General features: G+C 39.2%; 1 protein-coding gene across 1 annotated transcript in view; it reads left to right on the top strand.

Annotated features, from left to right (window-relative positions):
• The window catches only part of LOC124580702 (molybdenum cofactor biosynthesis protein 1-like), a 67,721-nt gene that overhangs the window by 35,911 nt on the left and 12,512 nt on the right, over positions 1-19,298 (top strand). The window contains exon 6 of the mRNA XM_047131280.1: positions 374-459. Within this exon, the coding sequence (XP_046987236.1) occupies positions 374-459 (86 nt within the window). The remainder of the gene's footprint in view (positions 1-373; positions 460-19,298) is intronic.

Raw genomic sequence — 19,298 nt, 5'->3', positions numbered from 1 at the left:
AGTGAGCTTGGCAATTAATTAAGAGTTTATCAATAAATTTGGCTTCATTTTGCAAGAAATTGTGCTGTGTTCCAGTACTCCCTCTTCAACAAAACTAATGTCAGTTTCTGCTCCACCTCTTCAGCCCGAGATCCTATGTATACTCTTGAGCATTTGTGTAAGATACCTGTTTATTTATAAAAATAAAAGTAACTTCTATCATGACTTTCCCATTCTTGTCCAGTGGGTTTGTTATCCTGCTGTTGCCTACTGCAGACTACAAGATTACTGTTGAAGATTTCTGCAAAGTTTTTCTTCCTTTTTAGTGTACCAACATTTCACTGTGTGGTAATTGCCTGGTACTGTTTAACGGGTGTTTTAACTGTTGTTTCAGAGATGCAATACGAAGCAAATGCAGTGAGGATGACTTGCTTTCCATGATTGGGGCAGCAGTGAGAAGAAAGAAGAAACAACATGGAGGTAAGATACATTACAGCAAATGTAACTCTGTAGATAGAAAGAAAATTTCTGCTTAACAAGTCATAGCAAACATAAGAGCAAAATAGAATGAAAAGCAACAGTGATAGAACCTGTGTTTTTTGTGTAAACTTGAATTTAATTTTTTATTTAGTATTCATTCTGATTAATGCCCATTGGTCAACAGTATATTTCAGCCCTAGAATTTGGTTCTGCAAGGTCCACCAGATAACCATATATGGCTGTTGTAACTCCTTTATTGGACTTCAGAAGTTTTCCAGCAACAAATCTTTTTTTTTTTTCTTTCTTTCTTTCTTTTTTTTTCTTTTTTAAAAAAAAGCTAAAATGCAGAAAACATCATAAAGCAAACACTCACAGAAAAGCATCAGTGTCCTTGAAACAATGGAAACTCCAGTAGGAATATCAACAATGTTGGAAAAGACAGATTACTACTTACTGATGAAGGCTGTGGCTGAAAGCTTTATGTAAGTGTCTTTTAATTCTTCCCATCTGCAGCCTAAGGTATCTTCTTTATGGTAAGTAACAGTCTGTCTTTTCCTTCATTATTCATTAGTGTTCTTTTTTTTTATTGCTGTTTAGCAAGCATCGTGTGGTATATAAGGGATGTGAATAGCGTCAGATGTTGAATCATCACTCTGGAGGATATGAAGGTGCTGCATATTGGTGTGAGACAGCATTATCTGATGAGAGTTTGAAAGAAACCTCATTGTGGATGTCCATTTGGTCCCCTGGTTAAACCTTGCAACATCTGTATTTTTGGAGTATTTGGATCTGACAGTGGCCTGATGTTGGAAAGTAAGGGCTTACTCATCATCAATGTTCCAGTTGACTACATCAGACCACTACAAGGGAGCATCACTGTGTAGTGTACTGAGTACATTGTAACCTGTTCACGTCTGTGACTGCCATCTGAGAACAAGTACAGTAAACTCTTGTGCAGCTACACTTTTGGCTAGCTAGATTGACACTTGACAAGTTTCAATTTGCGTGCACCTGGAGCCAAGCATTTGCTGGTGTTTTTTGGCAATCTACTGCTAATCAGTGCACTGGTGCGTGTCAAAAGTCCAAGTATCGTCAATTCGTGCGTGTGTTGGTTGAAGCTCTAGTGCGTTTCTTATTCGTATTGCATGGTTTCATGCCACTGCCATCTATTGGAACTCCTTGGAAGTACAGTACATACAGTATTGTTCTATGGAGCGCAACGTAGGCCTGTCGAAACTGACAATTAGAGTGCGCCGCCTAACTCTTTCCACTTGTTGTCGGTACATCAAAGCTGAGTGTTTAACAGTGAATGTACAACACCCTGTTGTGTTGCCACGTGGGCTTGGGTAGAACAGAGGAAATGGCATAGATGTATCGAATGCTTTCATTTGATGGCTGCCACAGCCTGGTTTCAAAAATCAAAAGTTTGTCTAGTGCATCTCGAGTGTTGTCAAGTTGTGCATTTGTGTGTGTCTGATTTGAGGTTTTGTGCTCCCACTATGTGCCTTAAAGTGTCCAGAGATAAAAGGGGCCAAAAACCATAAAGGACTCAGTCGAGTGTCTGTAAAAAGAACACTGAACGTGACTAAGGGCACATAACATAAAATGAATGTGATCTTGTTGGAAAAAGAGCATCACACTTTGCAGAGAATTGATGCTGGTGAGCCACCCACAAAAGTTGCTGCAGAGTAGGAGTACAATTACTGATCGGAAGACAAATCGATCAGGAATTGAAAAATTTTTGTTCCATCCAAGCATTGGGCAGCGCAGTGAAATCTTGAAAAACAATGAGAAAAGGTGCACATCCTCAGTTAGAAGAGGCATTATTTTTGTGGCACGAATAAATAAGAGCCAAAGGTGTGTCAGTTTCAGGTCCTCTAATTTGTCAAAATGAGCTAATGAGCTGATAGAAGGAAAGAAGCAAGAATTCCTCGGAAGTAATGGCTGGCAGGATCATTTCAAGAAGCAGCATGGCATCCATGAAATTGCCATCAGTGCCAAATCATTATCTGGGGATGAAGCTGCTATGCTGATTTTAAGAAGAAACTGCACACAATCATTGACAAAGGAGGTTATACTGACAATCAACTTTACAAATGTGATGAAACTGGGTTGAATTACAAAATGCTGCCAACGAAAACCCTTGCCTCTAAAGAAGAAGAAATGGCTTCCAGATACAAAAAAAATCAAAGAAAGATTTACTGTCCTCGCTTGCAGTAATGCCACTGGCAATCATAAACTGTGTCTTACTTTAATTGGCAAATCCAAAACACCAAGAGCATTTAGACACCAACCAACCAGCTTTCCCACTGAGGTACACGAATCAGTCTTAAGGCATGTATGAACAGTGCCGTGCCATCTTCAGAGAGTGGTTCCAGGCAGAGTTTGTTTCAGCTGTAGTAAATTACATGGAAGGAAAAGGACTTCCTTGAAAAGCGCTACTTCTTGTGGACAATGCTCCTTCTCACCCAGGTGATCTGCAAGATGGGGATATCAAAGTTGTATTTCTTCCACAAAATGTCACATCTCTATGTCAACCGATGGACCAAGGTATTCTTGAGGCGATGGAAAAACATTACAGACACAAGATGCTGGAATACTTAATAGGTGTGATTGATGCTGCAGATGATTTTGTGGAAGCTCTTAAAAAAATTGATGTTTTAAGTGTCATTCATTGATTGCTGAAGCTTGGAATCTAATTCCTCCAGTTCCTCTTGTTAGGTCCTGGAAAAACTCTTAGATCGTAAGGCAACCTAAGTGGTGGGAAGGAGGAGACAACACCGAAACTCAAGCTGACATAATTTTGGTGAATTTACTGGAGAAGCTGGTTGTAAAGACACACACTTCGAAGACATTGAAGAGTGGATGGAAAATGGCATTTTTTCATGTGACTGAGGATGAAATCGTCCAAATTGTGACCGATCATAAAGCGTTAGAAGACTATGTTTCTGATGATGAATCAGAGAAAAATATTCCTCACACATTCTGTTACGAAGTGATCCAAACTGCCCTGGAGTACATCAGCGAACAGGAGGAGACGATTTATCCTGAAATAGTTTGATTTCAACGTTGGAGATGTATTGTTGCAGCAATAGTTTCTCAAGCGAAAAAAAAAAAGAAAAAAAGGCATTCGTGACTTCGTTACCAAAAAATAAACTCTAATGAAGCATCCTAGAACTTCTATGTCCATAACTTAAAAAGTTTTTTTTTTTTTTTTTTTTTTTTACTTTTCTTGAAAGTTCCTCTGGACAGACATTTCGTTCCTTTGAGTAATCTCTAGATTTGTTTCATAATTTTGTTCAGTAGTTTATTTTTTATTCAAAAGAGTAGGTAATAAAATTAAAACTCCTGTTTTTTCCTGCTGCCAAATAAGGGAGATTTTTTCTGTAAGAATGCAAAATAAACGAGCTTTGTTATACAGTATTTAAAAACTTTGAGTTTTCAATCATAGTTTGGTGCCTTTTTAACATGTCAACACAATTTTTTCAGTAAAAAAGTGTAGGGTTATTTGCAACCATATCAGTAATGTTTTACATACCCTACGCACGTTTTACGATCGTATTTCGCAATATTGACGCAATTTGGAGTGTTCACATGTGAAAACAGGGGGACTTTGATTTATCTGGAATTTTCGTTATCGGAACTGACCACCGTCCTGATCATTTCGGATAAACAGGAGTTCACTGTAATAGTCTCCTTGCAACATGCTGTGTCATACAGCTAGGAGCAGCCAGACTATGGAATTGCCGTCCTGCGCATAGGCTGCCATTAACACCCAAGCAAATGACTGCATGTGAAGTGGTGCCATGATCAAGAAGTACGGACTGCTAATGAATGGCGTCACATTATGTTCACTGATGAGTCCCAGTCCTGCACTGCTCCAAATGACTATCGTGGAGAAGTTTGACAGTGACCCGGGGAGATGGGGAGAGGTCCCATTCTTCCACATTTTGGGGGGGGTGGGTCACAAAGGAATCCCATGGTGTGGGGAGCCATTGGGTATGACTTCAGGTCACGGCTTGTAATGGCCGTGGGAACTCTGATGGTACAGCAGTGTGTAATAGTATTGTGGTGCTATTTTTCAACAGGCCGGTGCTTGTCCACATGTAGTATGTGTCTCTTTAAATTGTCTGTGTGATGTTGATATACTCCTGTGGCCAGCAAAATCCCCATATCTGTCCCTGATATAACATTATGGGACCAACATGGACGTCAACTCCATCCCACTGCCTGTATCCATGATTGCAATGTCCAGTTACAACAGTTGTGGATCACCTTTCTCAGGAGGGTATGCAGCAGCTTTACGACATCCTCCCGCACTGTCCAGGCCAGACAGGGTGCATTGCTGTATTGATAAGTGGGCTCAAACTGATAAGTTCTGTGTAAATTTGACTCTGTTTTGTTATCACTGAAATAACATCACATACCCTCTAAATTAGCTATGTTTCAATTTGTTTTCTCCCCACCTTCTGAGTGTCTCACTTTTTTTCAAGCAGTGTAATTTAAGACAGACATAAGAATATGAAAATGGGATGGCATATCACATTGCTATTCAACTATGCCCCTAAGAAAATTGTAAGATAATGGAGAAGAGCAGGTGCACTATTACACTGACTAGAACGTAAACTTAAAGATAGAATTATATTGTGTAACCTATACCGATGACATAATACTAATTGACAAAGACATCACTGATATGCTAAAGCAATTTGAAATATTAAGGGAGCAAGCTAGGAAAATTGGACTACTAATTTCACCTGGAGAAAAAATTCTTGGCTGATACCAAAATGGCACTGGGTGAACTTATATAGGCAATGACATAGTATTCGGTGTTAAATAGTTTAAATAATTTGGTGAAAAAGACCACTGAACATCATAATGAAAAGAAGGCCATAGAATCCAGACTTCGGAAAGTACAAACTGTCTCTCAGTTAACTAAAAGTATTTTTCCTGGAACTCTAAAATCTAACATTGTACAACAGTGATCAAATTAGAATTTCTTTATGCATGAGAGAGACTCTTTGTCCAGCACAAGACATGAAAACAGCAAACTGAATTAGAAGAATGTAAAATTGTAGTAAAAATCTTAGGTCCAAGAATAAAGGATGGGATACATCACACAGAACCCAGTGTGAAATCTCCAGGCAAATTCCTAAAAGCTCTTGTTACAATGTGTCTCCAAGGAATCCAACTTGTGGGACATACAGAAAGAATGTATCCAAACAGGCAGCTCATTGGATTCCCACATACTTGAAAAATAAGATCCTACTGATGAAAACAAACAGGAAGAGACCTTAAGAAATTGGAATCGCCACATTTACAGTATTCTGATGTAGTGATGAGTCACACAGAGTGCAGTTTCGCAGTAGCTTGATCGATGCTTGTACTTGTGTATGTAGTATATGCAAGTGTGTACAGCGTCTCTTCTGGTGTACTCACGATATGCTAATTTAGTGGCCGAGCAGTAAACCGGATCCCTACTCGGTTCCAGTGTGCTGTGCTAATCATTCTTCTTCACTTGACATTTATGCTTGGAGCTGCAAGAGAGGCCATTTTCCAGATAATGCCACAAAAACAACAAATTCTCAGATATCAGTTTAACTTACACGCTTCAACATCATAGATAACATTTCACATTAATATGTTGCAGAACACTAGATTAGTGTTAAAATTGCCAGAGTAAACATTGTTCTCCATGTGACAGATTGTCAAAAGATGTCCAAAATCGATAAATTTTATATCTCTGCACAGAGAAGCAGCTGGTTGCTCATTGTCATCTGTGGTGCTAATCAATGGGTTGAGCTCGTTGCTGGCACAGCGCCACCTCAGAGTAAGTGGCCCCTCATCCCAGCAGGTGTCGATGTTTAAACACCCGTATAGCTCCCAAGACTTACTGCGTCTCTGGATAACTCCATCTCTGCACAGAACTTCCCACATTTCCCACACAGTGGGCCCTCGTGTCTCTTACACACAATAAATCTTCAAACTTATTTCATTGGCTAAGTTAAATTTCGAGTGTGATGTGCTATTTCGTAAAAAATAGCAAACGGTAGACATGGATGTTATTGTGACTCTTTCCTAAGGCAACATTTGTGTATTACACTTGTAGAAGTGCACTGCAACATAAAACAGTAGACCGTAAGTTCAAACAATGGAAACTCCAGGTTGGAATATCAGCAGTGTAGGAAAAGATAGAGTGCTAATTACCATAAAGATGGCACGTTAAAATGCAGACAGGCACAGTTAAGACACTTACACATAAGCTTTTGGCCACAACCTTCATCAGAAAAAGAAATAGAAATACACACCATTCATTCACACAAGCAAGCACACTGTAGGGAAGCAGCCTACTCACGCTGTAGTAAATTCACATCAGTTTCCATTGAGTGTCAGCTAGTCTGCTGTAACTAGCTCTGACGTCATAAATGTTGCGCAATACCTTAAAAATCAAGCAAATGAACTAAAACTTTTCTAGCATGTCAGAAATAATATTAAATTAATGTGTGTTAAATATCAGTTCGATAACTTCAGCCATTTCCGAGATTTGGACGTTTTTCTGGAAAAATCATTGGCGCAACAGAACAGAGCTAGAGACTTCAAAATTTATATTTAGATTCATCTTTCATAATTATTTAATAAAAACAGTACTTTGGATTTCACATATTAAGATTTTAGTGGAAATTCATGATTTTCTGGTTTTCGTCTCAAAACTGAAGGAAGCGAGATAGATTAAGTAGGTTAATAAATAAGGCTAGGTTGTTTAGATTTAAATAGGTTGGAGGTCCGCTATGATTATGAAGATGTGTAAAGTTTCTTTTTAATACCTATAAAATTATAGCGATAGCGGATCTCAACAGGGCCAGTTCAGAGCTCATCTAGTGCGTGCAGGGCAATTAAATTAATTCTCTCGCCTAAAGTATTTAACTTAGCCACGTCAAAATTTTATTATCAATACTTACCTGCGTGCTGAATGCACGTTTAAATTAAGAGCTTCTTCGGCCATCAGCCAAAGAAGCTATAAATTATTATGTAACTTGAAGTGGTGCGTTACTAGCCCAGCGGCTAGTCGGGATAGCGGATTTGATCAGGCGTTCCCTCAGCCGTCCGCACCGCGGCTTTATATATAAGAACACTGCGCGAGGAAGCAAGGCCCCAGTTCTCTCCAGACGCTGAATGACACGCCATCTGTGTCGGTAGTCGCGTCGCATCAGTGTATCTGCTACAAACAGCCTCGGGTGCCGTATTAAGTTACTAGAGATACGCGGAACCATGAGAACATTTCATGTGAAGTGTTAATTCTGGAATGATTTTCATTAACTAGCTTCAGTTTGCGTATTGTCGTATTTTCACGTGCCGTCGCGGGACAGACATTCTACCAAATATTTAGCGTGGCGTTTGATGAAATATTTTCATCAAATTATGGCGAGCATTCTTTTAACATTTAATTCGGACATTTATAGTTGCATCAGCGCATTAGACTCTGAACTGCTCTGTTAGTTAGGTTGTAGGGATACTTGTGGTTTTTCTTAGTGAATTTCAGAATATACTCAAATATTTTGGAAAACCGTTTTTGATTAGAAATCCCGGACAATCTCCTAATTCCTCAGAGCTATAAGCTGCAGCTATAAGAACATTCTCAGGCAAAGTGGGCACTAGGATATCTATTTACTGGCTCCAAGTTTTATTAAATCACTTTCTGGGGGTCACGGAGTAAATAGAGAGCCAGTGTTGAGAACGGCAAAAGACAGCAATAACAACATTCTAAAAGCTAGAAACTGATTCAACACGCAAGCATATATCCAGCAATCAGATTTTTTATTATTGTTACAAACTTATACATCCGCCGCCCCACATATGGTGCATCGGCCGGGAAACAACTAAGTGAAAGTGATTTTTAACTATTCGGATTCGCGAGTGAAATGCGACACGCAACTGAGTATAGAACAGTGAATGTGTTACGTGTGCATGTGGACGACGCAATTGGATTAACAACGCATCTGGATTGACGGAGCTGGCACTGAGTCTAGCGGTGCTGCCGGCATCGCGAGAAGCCAGTCTCGCCGCACCGCAGTCGTCCGCTGGAGCAGCCGACGCAGAGCCTGCAATTGCGGGCCACGCTAACACACAACAGCCGTCGGAGAGCCGTCTGCAGTTTAACGTGCCACGTCGCATCAGGAATCCTGGTACGCCGCGCCGGCAACGCCATACGTCGTGCAGAAGGAACTAAGTTAAGTGAAAAACTGTTAAAAATTTTACTAACCTGCACTAAAAGACTGTCGGCGATGGAACCGTCAAAAGAAACTGAGGTTAAACTTAAATCAGAACCTATGTCTGTTGAGGGAACTGTAAATCCAGACAACGGTTCGAGTGTAAATATGCATGAAAGTAGTAATGTTAAGGTGAAATATGAAGTATTGTCTCCTGGCAGTAGTGTGGGAAGGGGCAATGATTCAATAATAGAGACTCCTGTAGTAAAGCGGAAAGTAGAAATGATAAATTTAGTGGATGATAGTTTCTCTGATGAATTAAAAATGAAACAGTCATCAGAGATGGTAGAGTTTAAGAAGGAGAAGTTAGATATGACTAATCAATCAGAAGTTTCAGTTAGTTTTGATAATTCTGGTGTTGGAGCTAGTTTTTCGTCACCTGAGTGTGATAAAAAGCCAGCTCGTGAGCAACCCAAAGATGCTGGGGCTGTTGATTTAAATGTTATATTACAAGCAATAGCTGCCAGCAATGCTGAATTAAAGTCTGAAATGGTGGCCAGTCAAACAAATTTTAATAAACGGTTTGAGGCAATGGACAATAAATTAGAATCCAATAATGCTGAATTAAAGTATGAAATTGTGGCCAGCCAAACTAGTTTTAATAAACGATTGGAGGTAATGGACGATACCTTCAAGGCTGGTTGCAATAAGTTGAAAAGGATCTTGACAGTTTGAATTGTAAAATTGATTGCAATCATGAGGATATTAAGAAAAAGGTTGCTCAACAGTTTTCTGAAATGTATAAAACAGTTAAATCCGAAGTTGCTGAGGTTCGCAAAGACTTCCAAATGGAAGATGCGAAGCTGGAGCACAAGTTAACAGAAAAGATCGAGGCAGAATCTGAACTGTGCTCAGATAGATTTAAAGATGTTAATATAAAAGTAAACATATGTCAAGCAGAAGTAGAAGCAATCAAAACTGACACTACTCATATTGTACAAAGAGTAGATAATGTTGAAATGAAAGTAGAAAATATCAGTACTAACATTGCTAACATTGAAAGTAAAGTAGCTTCAGTAACTTCTGGTAATGGTAGTGTACAACAAGTTGTAGCTGCAAACGCTGCTTTTATCGGGTGTCGGCAGTTCTTGCAGTTCGATCCAGATAAAAATATCCACCCGCTAGATTTCTGGAACGATTTTGAAGATGTGATTCCACCAACTTGGTCTGAGCGAGAGAAAATCTCATTTATTAGAAGCCATTTAGCAGGTGACGCCATGCGTTGGTCAGCTGATGTTATGTTGAAATGTAAAACTTTAGCGGAATTTAAAACAGCTTTTATTAATGAATATTGGTCTAGCAATAAGCAAAATGAAGTGTTGAGAGAATTTTGGAGTGGAAAACGCTTCAATGCAGGCAAGGAATCTATTAAAGAGTTTGCTAGGTCATGGATTTCACGTTTGTCACATTTGGCGGAAAAGCTAAAACCAGAAATGATTATACTAGGTCTGGAAACCAAACTGCCATGGTACTGGCAAACTAGAATTATATCAGCCCCTAGAGACAATCTGGATCGTTTCATTGAATATTTGGAACGTGTAGAACGTGTTGCTGCCAATGAGGAGCAAGCACGTAATAACCGTAATGCCAATAATAATAATAGTAATTTTAGGAACGAGCAAAATGGCAATGTAAACATCAGAACAGTAGGTGTTCGTCATCCTAAGAGAGATAGGAATTGGGGAAATAATTATCAGAACCAACAATGGCGTCCAAGGGATAATAATTTTGTTCCAAACAGAAATATGCATGTAAACAACAGTACGGAAAGTAAGGCTATGCCAGCTAACTATAATGAAAATAAAGGAAACAGTAGTAGACCTAGGCAGGAAAACTAGTTCCCGTCTATGAGGACACTGGCGCTCACCAGGCGGTTACTTTTCCTAAGCCAGTAGTTAAGGGAATGGGTAAGACAGATCAGAATACTCAAACTGAACAGATGGATGAAATGTCGGTAGCACCTAAGGATACAACAGAAATATTAGATCACTCACAGTATTTGATAGATACCGTGTTAGAAACGCTTTCTAAGTGGGAAGAGAAAGAGAAGGCGCAGCAGTGTAACAGTAGGGATGAGCTACAAAATACTGAATTGACAGGTGAAGAAGCAGAAGAAATTCATGCTTATATTTACGATGAGGATGATGTGCTCTTATCTAAAGTGCCTGTGCAGGATGTTGATAATGTACTAATAGATTTAGGACAGGAGATAAGTAGGAATGTAGAGGGTAGGCTGTTTGGGGTCAATGAACCCAGTAGCTGTGACCAGTTGTCACTTGAGAAGGAAACCGACGATAATGGTGAAAGTGGTTTAGCTGTAACTAATGTTATGCCCGGTCTGGAGGCGCAGAATCGCTCAGACTATAGTAATTTGGGTCATGTTCAGCAAACTAAATGTAATGAAGTCGTGCGGTGTTTCGATTTAAAATTAATAGACAGACTGGAAAAGGCAGCTGAAAATGTAATTCAGGAAACCCCTACACACTGTGACCTAAATGTAATGAAGACAGATGTTGATCACTTTAGTTGGAGACAAATCCAAAAGGAACTACTAGATGAATGTGAGGAACCACCTGTACAACCTAGAATAAGCCACCCTATAATAATAGTGAATATGTTGGGTATCAATGTACGTTGTCTCTTAGACAGTGGAAGTGAGGTGAGTGCAATATCTCAGTCCTTCTTTGATGCATTACCTGGTAAAGACAAACTTACTGTAATGAGGGTATCAGGACTAAGAATAATTGGTGCTACTGGCAAGGTGTCAAAAACAGTAAAGCAAGAAGCTTTGCTACCCTTTAACATAAATGGTAATGTAATTGATCATCCATGTTTAATTGTAAACAATCTCAGTATTGAGGTTTTAATTGGCATAGATTTCTTGTCGAAATATCAGAGTGTTGTTGACTTTGAAAGAAGCCAGTTAAAAATGGTCTTGCCAATAACCGGAGTAATTATAGTACCTTTTAGTGATAAACATGTAGTAACTGATCATGAAACTTGGGAGCTGCCTATACGAGTTCTGAAAAACAGGAGGTATTGGGACGAGGATGTTAATCTTAATAACAATAAGTTGAACACAGAAGAAGAAGAAGAAGCAATTATTTTAGACAAAATAGAAGCTAAATTGCAGGAAATCGATAGGATTTCAGGCAATCAAAAGGAAGAACTGAGACAGGTTCTAAAAAGGCATCATAAAGTATTTTCAGATCGACCTGGCAGATTCATAGGTAGCCAATGAATGCTGTAGGGAGGAGGTTGTTCTGTAACCTCTACACAGTGTGGCAACTGTGCAGTCCCCGCTGTGTGAGATCTTTCCCTTTCAGGTCTCACTCACTCTTCATCTTTTCTATCCACCTAAAATTTCTAACTCTTCTTTACAGCATTAAACTAATGAATGCTGTAGGGAGGAGGTTGTTCTGTAACCTCTACACAGTGTGGCAGCTGTGCAGTCCCAGCTGTGTGAGATCTTCTTTCCCTTTCAGGTCTCACTCATTCTTCATCTTTCCTATCCTCAAAAATTTCGACATTTTCTTTCCAAATACTAAATTTTCCAGTATAATTATCAATACAGCATTAAGCTAATGAATGCTGTAGGGAGGAGGTTGTTCTGTAACCTCTACACAGTGTGGCAGCTGTGCAGTCCCAGCTGTGTGAGATCTTCTTTCCCTTTCAGGTCTCACTCATTCTTCCTCTTTCCTATCCACTAAAATTTTCGACCTTTTCTTTCCAGACATGAAAATTTTCTGTCATGGCTATCAAGCCACGAGTTATGCAACCATTCTATCTACCGATTAGTGAAGAAAAATACCTAATGTGACAAACCTAATAGTGACAAACAATAGGGAAGTATGACGTAATTAAGATACAAATGTATTTGAGTAACAATTATGTATAGTACCCTGGCAATATAGTAACTACAAAGTGTTCTTTTATTGGAAATGGTCCACCAACAGTAATTTAAAAAGATGTACGAATTCATGTACAAGCAGGATCTGAAGTGTCAATGAGACCTAGTGTATGCTTTAGAGCTGACTAATAAATAGTAAAAGAGATTGCTTAGTGGTATGAAATATATGCAGATAAGTTGTAAGGATAAACTCACCTTGTGTAGCAAGGAAAGGCAGTATAATAGAATTGAACAGTGTTTGTGGTTGAGACGTGAAGGACACGTCCCTGAAGTATTTATAAGGTTGGAGCTGGCCATTATTTTAGTGTAGTGTGTGACAGGATACACCTACACGTATTGAGGTTATGAGTTGGAGGCGTGAATGCGACCATAGGTACCCTTATGTTAAATGAGACAGAGCAGCTCATGGTGTCCTATAGGTTTAAGGAATATAGCATTACGCTCGTCCATAATTATTTGATGCAGTTTAGTGGTAGGTCTGAAAGAGACTACCTGTGGTTTCAGCGTCCGATTGAGTGGAAATGGATTGCCACGTGAGCAAACTAATCAGCTGCAATACACTATGAATATGAAATAAATGTGCTATCCTATGCTTTAAATATTAATAGAGTGAGTGTTAAATAAGTACATACACTAGCAAAATAAATAAATAACATACTGACAGACGTGAAACATTATTTTAACTCAGCATAAATACACTTCAAAGTAAGTAAGTACCTAATTGCAGATGTGGAACTGACAACAGCAGAGGACCAATAAGTGGATTTTGTAGTCAACTAAACGTAGTGTGTTTTGAACACTCAAAACTGTACTATTACCAAAAGTTACTCACATGTACAAAGAAGCTGAGAAAACAACCACTAATCATACTCATACTATCTCTAAGAATAAAGTAATCAAAGATGAGTCAGTTAAGTGCTTAAAATGCAAATGTATCAAGGATGTACCGAGCATTGGTTCAGTGTTCCGGCCCAGAAATAATAAATTCAGATTAAATATGATTCATCACTGTATGCCTTGAGCATAGATTTTCTCTAGTACATGACTAAAGGCGTTTTGAGCCATTTGTTTAACGATTTTATGACAGTTAAGTAACCACGAGAGTAAAATTGAAAAGGTTCTGTTAACTTTGTTCCAGAAAAATGTTGAAGGATAAAATGTATATATCCCCATTTCATTGTGACCCACCCACAGATATTAAGTGAACAGAGTCTGAGGCACTCTTTTTGTTTGTTCTACAGGACAAACCAGATAATGGCAGCCTGGTAGCTGCGTGAAAGCGTGGAGTGACTTGGACACAACTCACAGTGACCCCTCCCCTTTCCCCATGTAATTTAGAGAGAACGTGAAGGACGCACACCATAGCAACTTCCCCTCCTCTACCCTTGTGAATGGAAGTGTAGGACGCCAGCCAAAGCGGCTACAACCACGTGTGTAAAAATTATTTGTGAACTTTTTCTTTCAGGTTTAAAAAAGACTGCTAAGAGATAATCATCTGTTTATGTGTCATGTTATTTTCTTTGAATTTGTGTATGTAAAGATGTATTTAATGTATTTAATGGATCTAAGATTTTCATAATTTTTCAATTTGTATGTGTTTGTTTGTCTAAGGCAATATGTATGCCAAAATATTTCATGACTTTGCTTTAAAAATTTGAGTAATGACATTGTTTAAAAGGCAGTGAACATGCCTACAATTTAAATAATTAATTTAGGTAATCAGTTTTCTTTAATGTTTCTACAGGTTTATATTTCAATTTTGAATTTTCATAGGGAGTTAAACTGTACTCTTGCTTCCCTTTTTGTAATTAAATTTTTTTTCATTCATTAACATTCATAAGCAAAAAATTTAAGTAGAGGGTGATGTAGGGAAGCAGCCTACTCACGCTGTAGTAAATTCACATCAGTTTCCATTGAGTGTCAGCCAGTCTGCTGTAACTAGCTCTGACGTCATAAATGTTGCACAATACCTTAAAAATCAAGCAAATGAACTAAAACTTTTCTAGCATGTCAGAAATAATATTAAATTAATGTGTGTTAAATATCAGTTCGATAACTTCAGCCATTTCCGAGATTTGGACGTTTTTCTGGAAAAATCATTGGCACAACAGAACAGAGCTAGAGACTTCAAAATTTATATTTAGATTCATCTTTCATAATTATTTAATAAAAACAGTACTTTGGATTTCACATATTAAGATTTTAGTGGAAATTCATGATTTTCTGGTTTTCGTCTCAAAACTGAAGGAAGCGAGATAGATTAAGTAGGTTAATAAATAAGGCTAGGTTGTTTAGATTTAAATAGGTTGGAGGTCCGCTATGATTATGAAGATGTGTAAAGTTTCTTTTTAATACCTATAAAATTATAGCGATAGCGGATCTCAACAGGGCCAGTTCAGAGCTCATCTAGTGCGTGCAGGGCAATTAAATTAATTCTCTCGCCTAAAGTATTTAACTTAGCCACGTCAAAATTTTATTATCAATACTTACCTGCGTGCTGAATGCACGTTTAAATTAAGAGCTTCTTCGGCCATCAGCCAAAGAAGCTATAAATTATTATGTAACTTGAAGTGGTGCGTTACTAGCCCAGCGGCTAGTCGGGATAGCGGATTTGATCAGGCGTTCCCTCAGCCGTCCGCACCGCGGCTTTATATATAAGAACACTGCGCGAGGAAGCAAGGCCCCAGTTCTCTCCAGACGCTGAATGACACGCCATCTGTATCGGTAGTCGCGTCGCATCAGTGTATCTGCTACAAACAGCCTCGGGTGCCGTATTAAGTTACTAGAGATACGCGGAACCATGAGAACATTTCATGTGAAGTGTTAATTCTGGAATGATTTTCATTAACTAGCTTCAGTTTGCGTATTGTCGTATTTTCACGTGCCGTCGCGGGACAGACATTCTACCAAATATTTAGCGTGGCGTTTGATGAAATATTTTCATCAAATTATGGCGAGCATTCTTTTAACATTTAATTCGGACATTTATAGTTGCATCAGCGCATTAGACTCTGAACTGCTCTGTTAGTTAGGTTGTAGGGATACTTGTGGTTTTTATTAGTGAATTTCATAATATACTCAAATATTTTGGAAAACCGTTTTTGATTAGAAATCCCGGACAATCTCCTAATTCCTCAGAGCTATAAGCTGCAGCTATAAGAACATTCTCAGGCAAAGTGGGCACTAGGATATCTATTTACTGGCTCCAAGTTTTATTAAATCACTTTCTGGGGGTCACGGAGTAAATAGAGAGCCAGTGTTGAGAACGGCAAAAGACAGCAATAACAACATTCTAAAAGCTAGAAACTGATTCAACACGCAAGCATATATCCAGCAATCAGATTTTTTATTATTGTTACAAACTTATACATCCGCCGCCCCACAACACCTCACACACACATGACCGCCAACTCCGACAGCTCAGACCAGAATGCTAGTCTGTAAGTTTGCTACACAATAAAATAATTATTCTGAGCTACAAGAAAAATGGATTCAAAGAACTAAACAGCTTGAAGAAAAAAAAGGGAAGCTCCCTGAAGCAACGTAGTTTCACGAGTGTGCATACCAGTGGTAAATTATGAGAGTCGCAACTCTCTGAAATGGATACAAAGGCCACCAGATTGCATTAGCTTTGTTTGTGTCTCGGATTGTTACCAAGAATGGTAGGAGCTATAAGAGATGTGAAGAGTGTAAGATGTTGAGTGATCCCTGTGAAGGACACAGATGCCCTGTACTTCTGTGAGTCAGCATTATCAGCACGCAACAAAATTTGAAGGGGCCTAATTGGGTGTCTCCATTTGCCAGGCTGATTGAATTATGCAATATGCAGATTTGTGAGTCATTCAGATGTGGTAGTGGCCCCATGTTGGACTGCTTGGGAACGTAAGGGTGGTGTGCTTGTCAGCAAGCTTCCGGTTTACCATGTCTGACGAGCCCATGGGAGAATTGCTGTAATGTACGCCGAGCACATAGTAACCCTTTCACACCTGCACCTGTCATGTGACCAGCAGTGAGACATTCTGCAAGACCCGCGATGACAGTTGTCAGTGAGTATGACAACGACATAGGGAGAGGGCGTGTGGGGCAGCATCGGATATGACTTCAGGTCACTCTGACAGCACAGCAGTATGTCATGGACATCCTACATCCTCATTTGCTACCTCCATGTCCAACGGAGTTACAAGAGACAGACCAGTGAAAACATATCCAGTTGTTGACTCACAAAACGGTTTTGAGCTGTGACGCATGTAGTCTTAAGTGAATCATTCATACAAAAAGAAAAGAAGAAGAAGCTAAAGTCAGAATGTGAAAAAATTGGAGAATGGAATAGATATTTGAAGACTTCACACTTGAAACTCCCAGTTTTCCTATTGTGAAAGTGCCTTTGTGACCATATGCATTTCACTGACAATAAACTTTTTTTTTCCCCCTGGGTCTTGGCTCCATATTTTTTCATCCAGTTGAGTCAGAATACTTGCATTGTATTTGTGAGGTATTGTTTCAGTCTTGCAAGCTAATCTAAAATAGAAATCCCTTTTGCATCCTAGAAAACAATGACCACTCTTTCTCTCCGATTAAGTCACCTTGGCTATTTTTGTGCAACTGCTGTTTCATTTCATCCACGGGAACAGATTGGTGCATAGAATCAGTTGTGTGTCAGATTGTCCCAAATTGTTTTTCACATTAGGTTGTAGTCAGGCTTCAACAGACATGCCACTCACTTTCTGGTATGGCCACGGCATCAAATGTTTTGCACATCTTTTTAATTACTGATCTTGCAATATCACACTGTGTTCTTTCTCAGCATTTTCATATTTGATTGTAATTCTAGGAAGTTGTTCATGAGTCATCTTACAGAGACATATGCTACATATGAATTCAGCCACCCATTCCTTAACTGTTGACTATGGAGGAACTCCCCCCATGAACCATGGACCTTGCCATTGGTGGGGAGGCTTGCATGCCTCAGCGAGACAGATGGCCGTACCGTAGGTGCAACCACAACGGAGGGGTATCTGTTGAGAGGCCAGACAAACATGTGGTTCCTGAAGAGGGGCAGCAGCCTTTTCAGTAGTTGCAGGGGCAACAGTCTGGATGATTGACTGATCTGGCCTTGTAACATTAACCAAAATGGCCTTGCTGTGCTGGTACTGCGAACGGCTGAAAGCAAGGGGAAACTACAGCCGTAATTTTTCCCGAGTACATGCAGCTCTACAACTTGACTAGAAGAAGAGATCGGTTGGTAGGACATGTTTTGAGGCATCAAGGGATCACAAATTTAGCATTGGAGGGCAGCGTGGAGGGTAAAAATTGTAGAGGGAGTCCAAGAGATGAATACACTAAGCAGATTCAGAAGGATGTAGGTTGCAGTAGGTACTGGGAGATGAAGAAGCTTGCACAGGATAGAGTAGCATGGAGAGCTGCATCAAACCAGTCTCAGGACTGAAGACCACAACAACAACAACATGAAGGAACTGACTCCTAATAAGTAAGATGATGCCTGTAGAAAAGTACAACAAAACAGTAATCTCAAAAAAGGACAGGATAGACAGTACATTCTGTAGGACATATTAAAAGTGATTGGTAAAAGAGACTTGGCATGTTAAATGCAGCTTTTGATTACATGATAATTGAATTGGATAGATAAACAATCTACTTGCTAAGTGGCGGCAGAACACACACATAAAAGAAGATTATAATTAGGCAAGCTTTCAGAGCCAGTAGCTCATTCTTCAGGCAGAAGGGTTGAAGTGGAAGGAAGAGGGGTGAAGGATAGGTCTAGGAAAAATTGTAGATTTTGAGAAAGTTACCCAGAACTGCAGATCAGGGGAGACTTTCCAGATGGGATGAGAAGGAAAGACTGATTCCACATCTACATACATACTCCACTAGCCACCATATGGTGCATGGCAGAAGGTACCCTGTCTCACTACAATAGTCTGAATAAAATTACTTGATAGTTGACATCAATCACTTGCCGCAACAATGTTGCCACATTGGCTACCAGCTACCGTTTGGTTACAGTTGACAACAAACAAGCGGCTCACTTCACAAATTATGTTAAACGTTTAACACAGAGCAATTTTTCTAGTGACTGGTGCAAGGTATGTCAGAAATGTTGGATACTCTGTCGACTATTGATTTAAAGTGACCAGTGACTGAACTGGGGAAGACGACCCGTTTTGTATCCCTGACTGTAAACTTGTGTCCTAACCCAGCCGAGAAAATTGTGGTCAGCAGTCTGCAGCAGTACTAATATCATGATCGCTTTGTTCATGGCGATTAAAGCTAACGCTTAAGGGTAAACTCAAGACAACAAAAACTCAATTTCAGGGCTGAAAGCAAATTAAAATTTCTCCGTTTCATCTGTTACCTGTAACTATCCTTACTCTAGCTGCACATGCTGCCATGTTAGAAACCAGTGAACAGTCCATGTGGGCACTTGTTCGTGGATTATAGATGACTGAGGCAGATTCCAAATGAAGAAATAGTGACAGGAAGAAAAATAAGACCAAATAGAACAGTCAAAACAATGATGAAAAATGATGCAGCAAAGTATTAAAAATAAAAAAATACATTTAAACCAATTAATTGAATGAAAATAATAATCACACTCTTTTGGTTAGATTTAGAAATAAAAATTTTGCTACATTGATGAGATT

This window comes from Schistocerca americana, unplaced genomic scaffold, assembly GCF_021461395.2.
Source record: "Schistocerca americana isolate TAMUIC-IGC-003095 unplaced genomic scaffold, iqSchAmer2.1 HiC_scaffold_35, whole genome shotgun sequence".
Lineage (NCBI taxonomy): Eukaryota > Metazoa > Arthropoda > Insecta > Orthoptera > Acrididae > Schistocerca > Schistocerca americana.
This window is presented reverse-complemented; position numbering and strand designations above follow the sequence as displayed.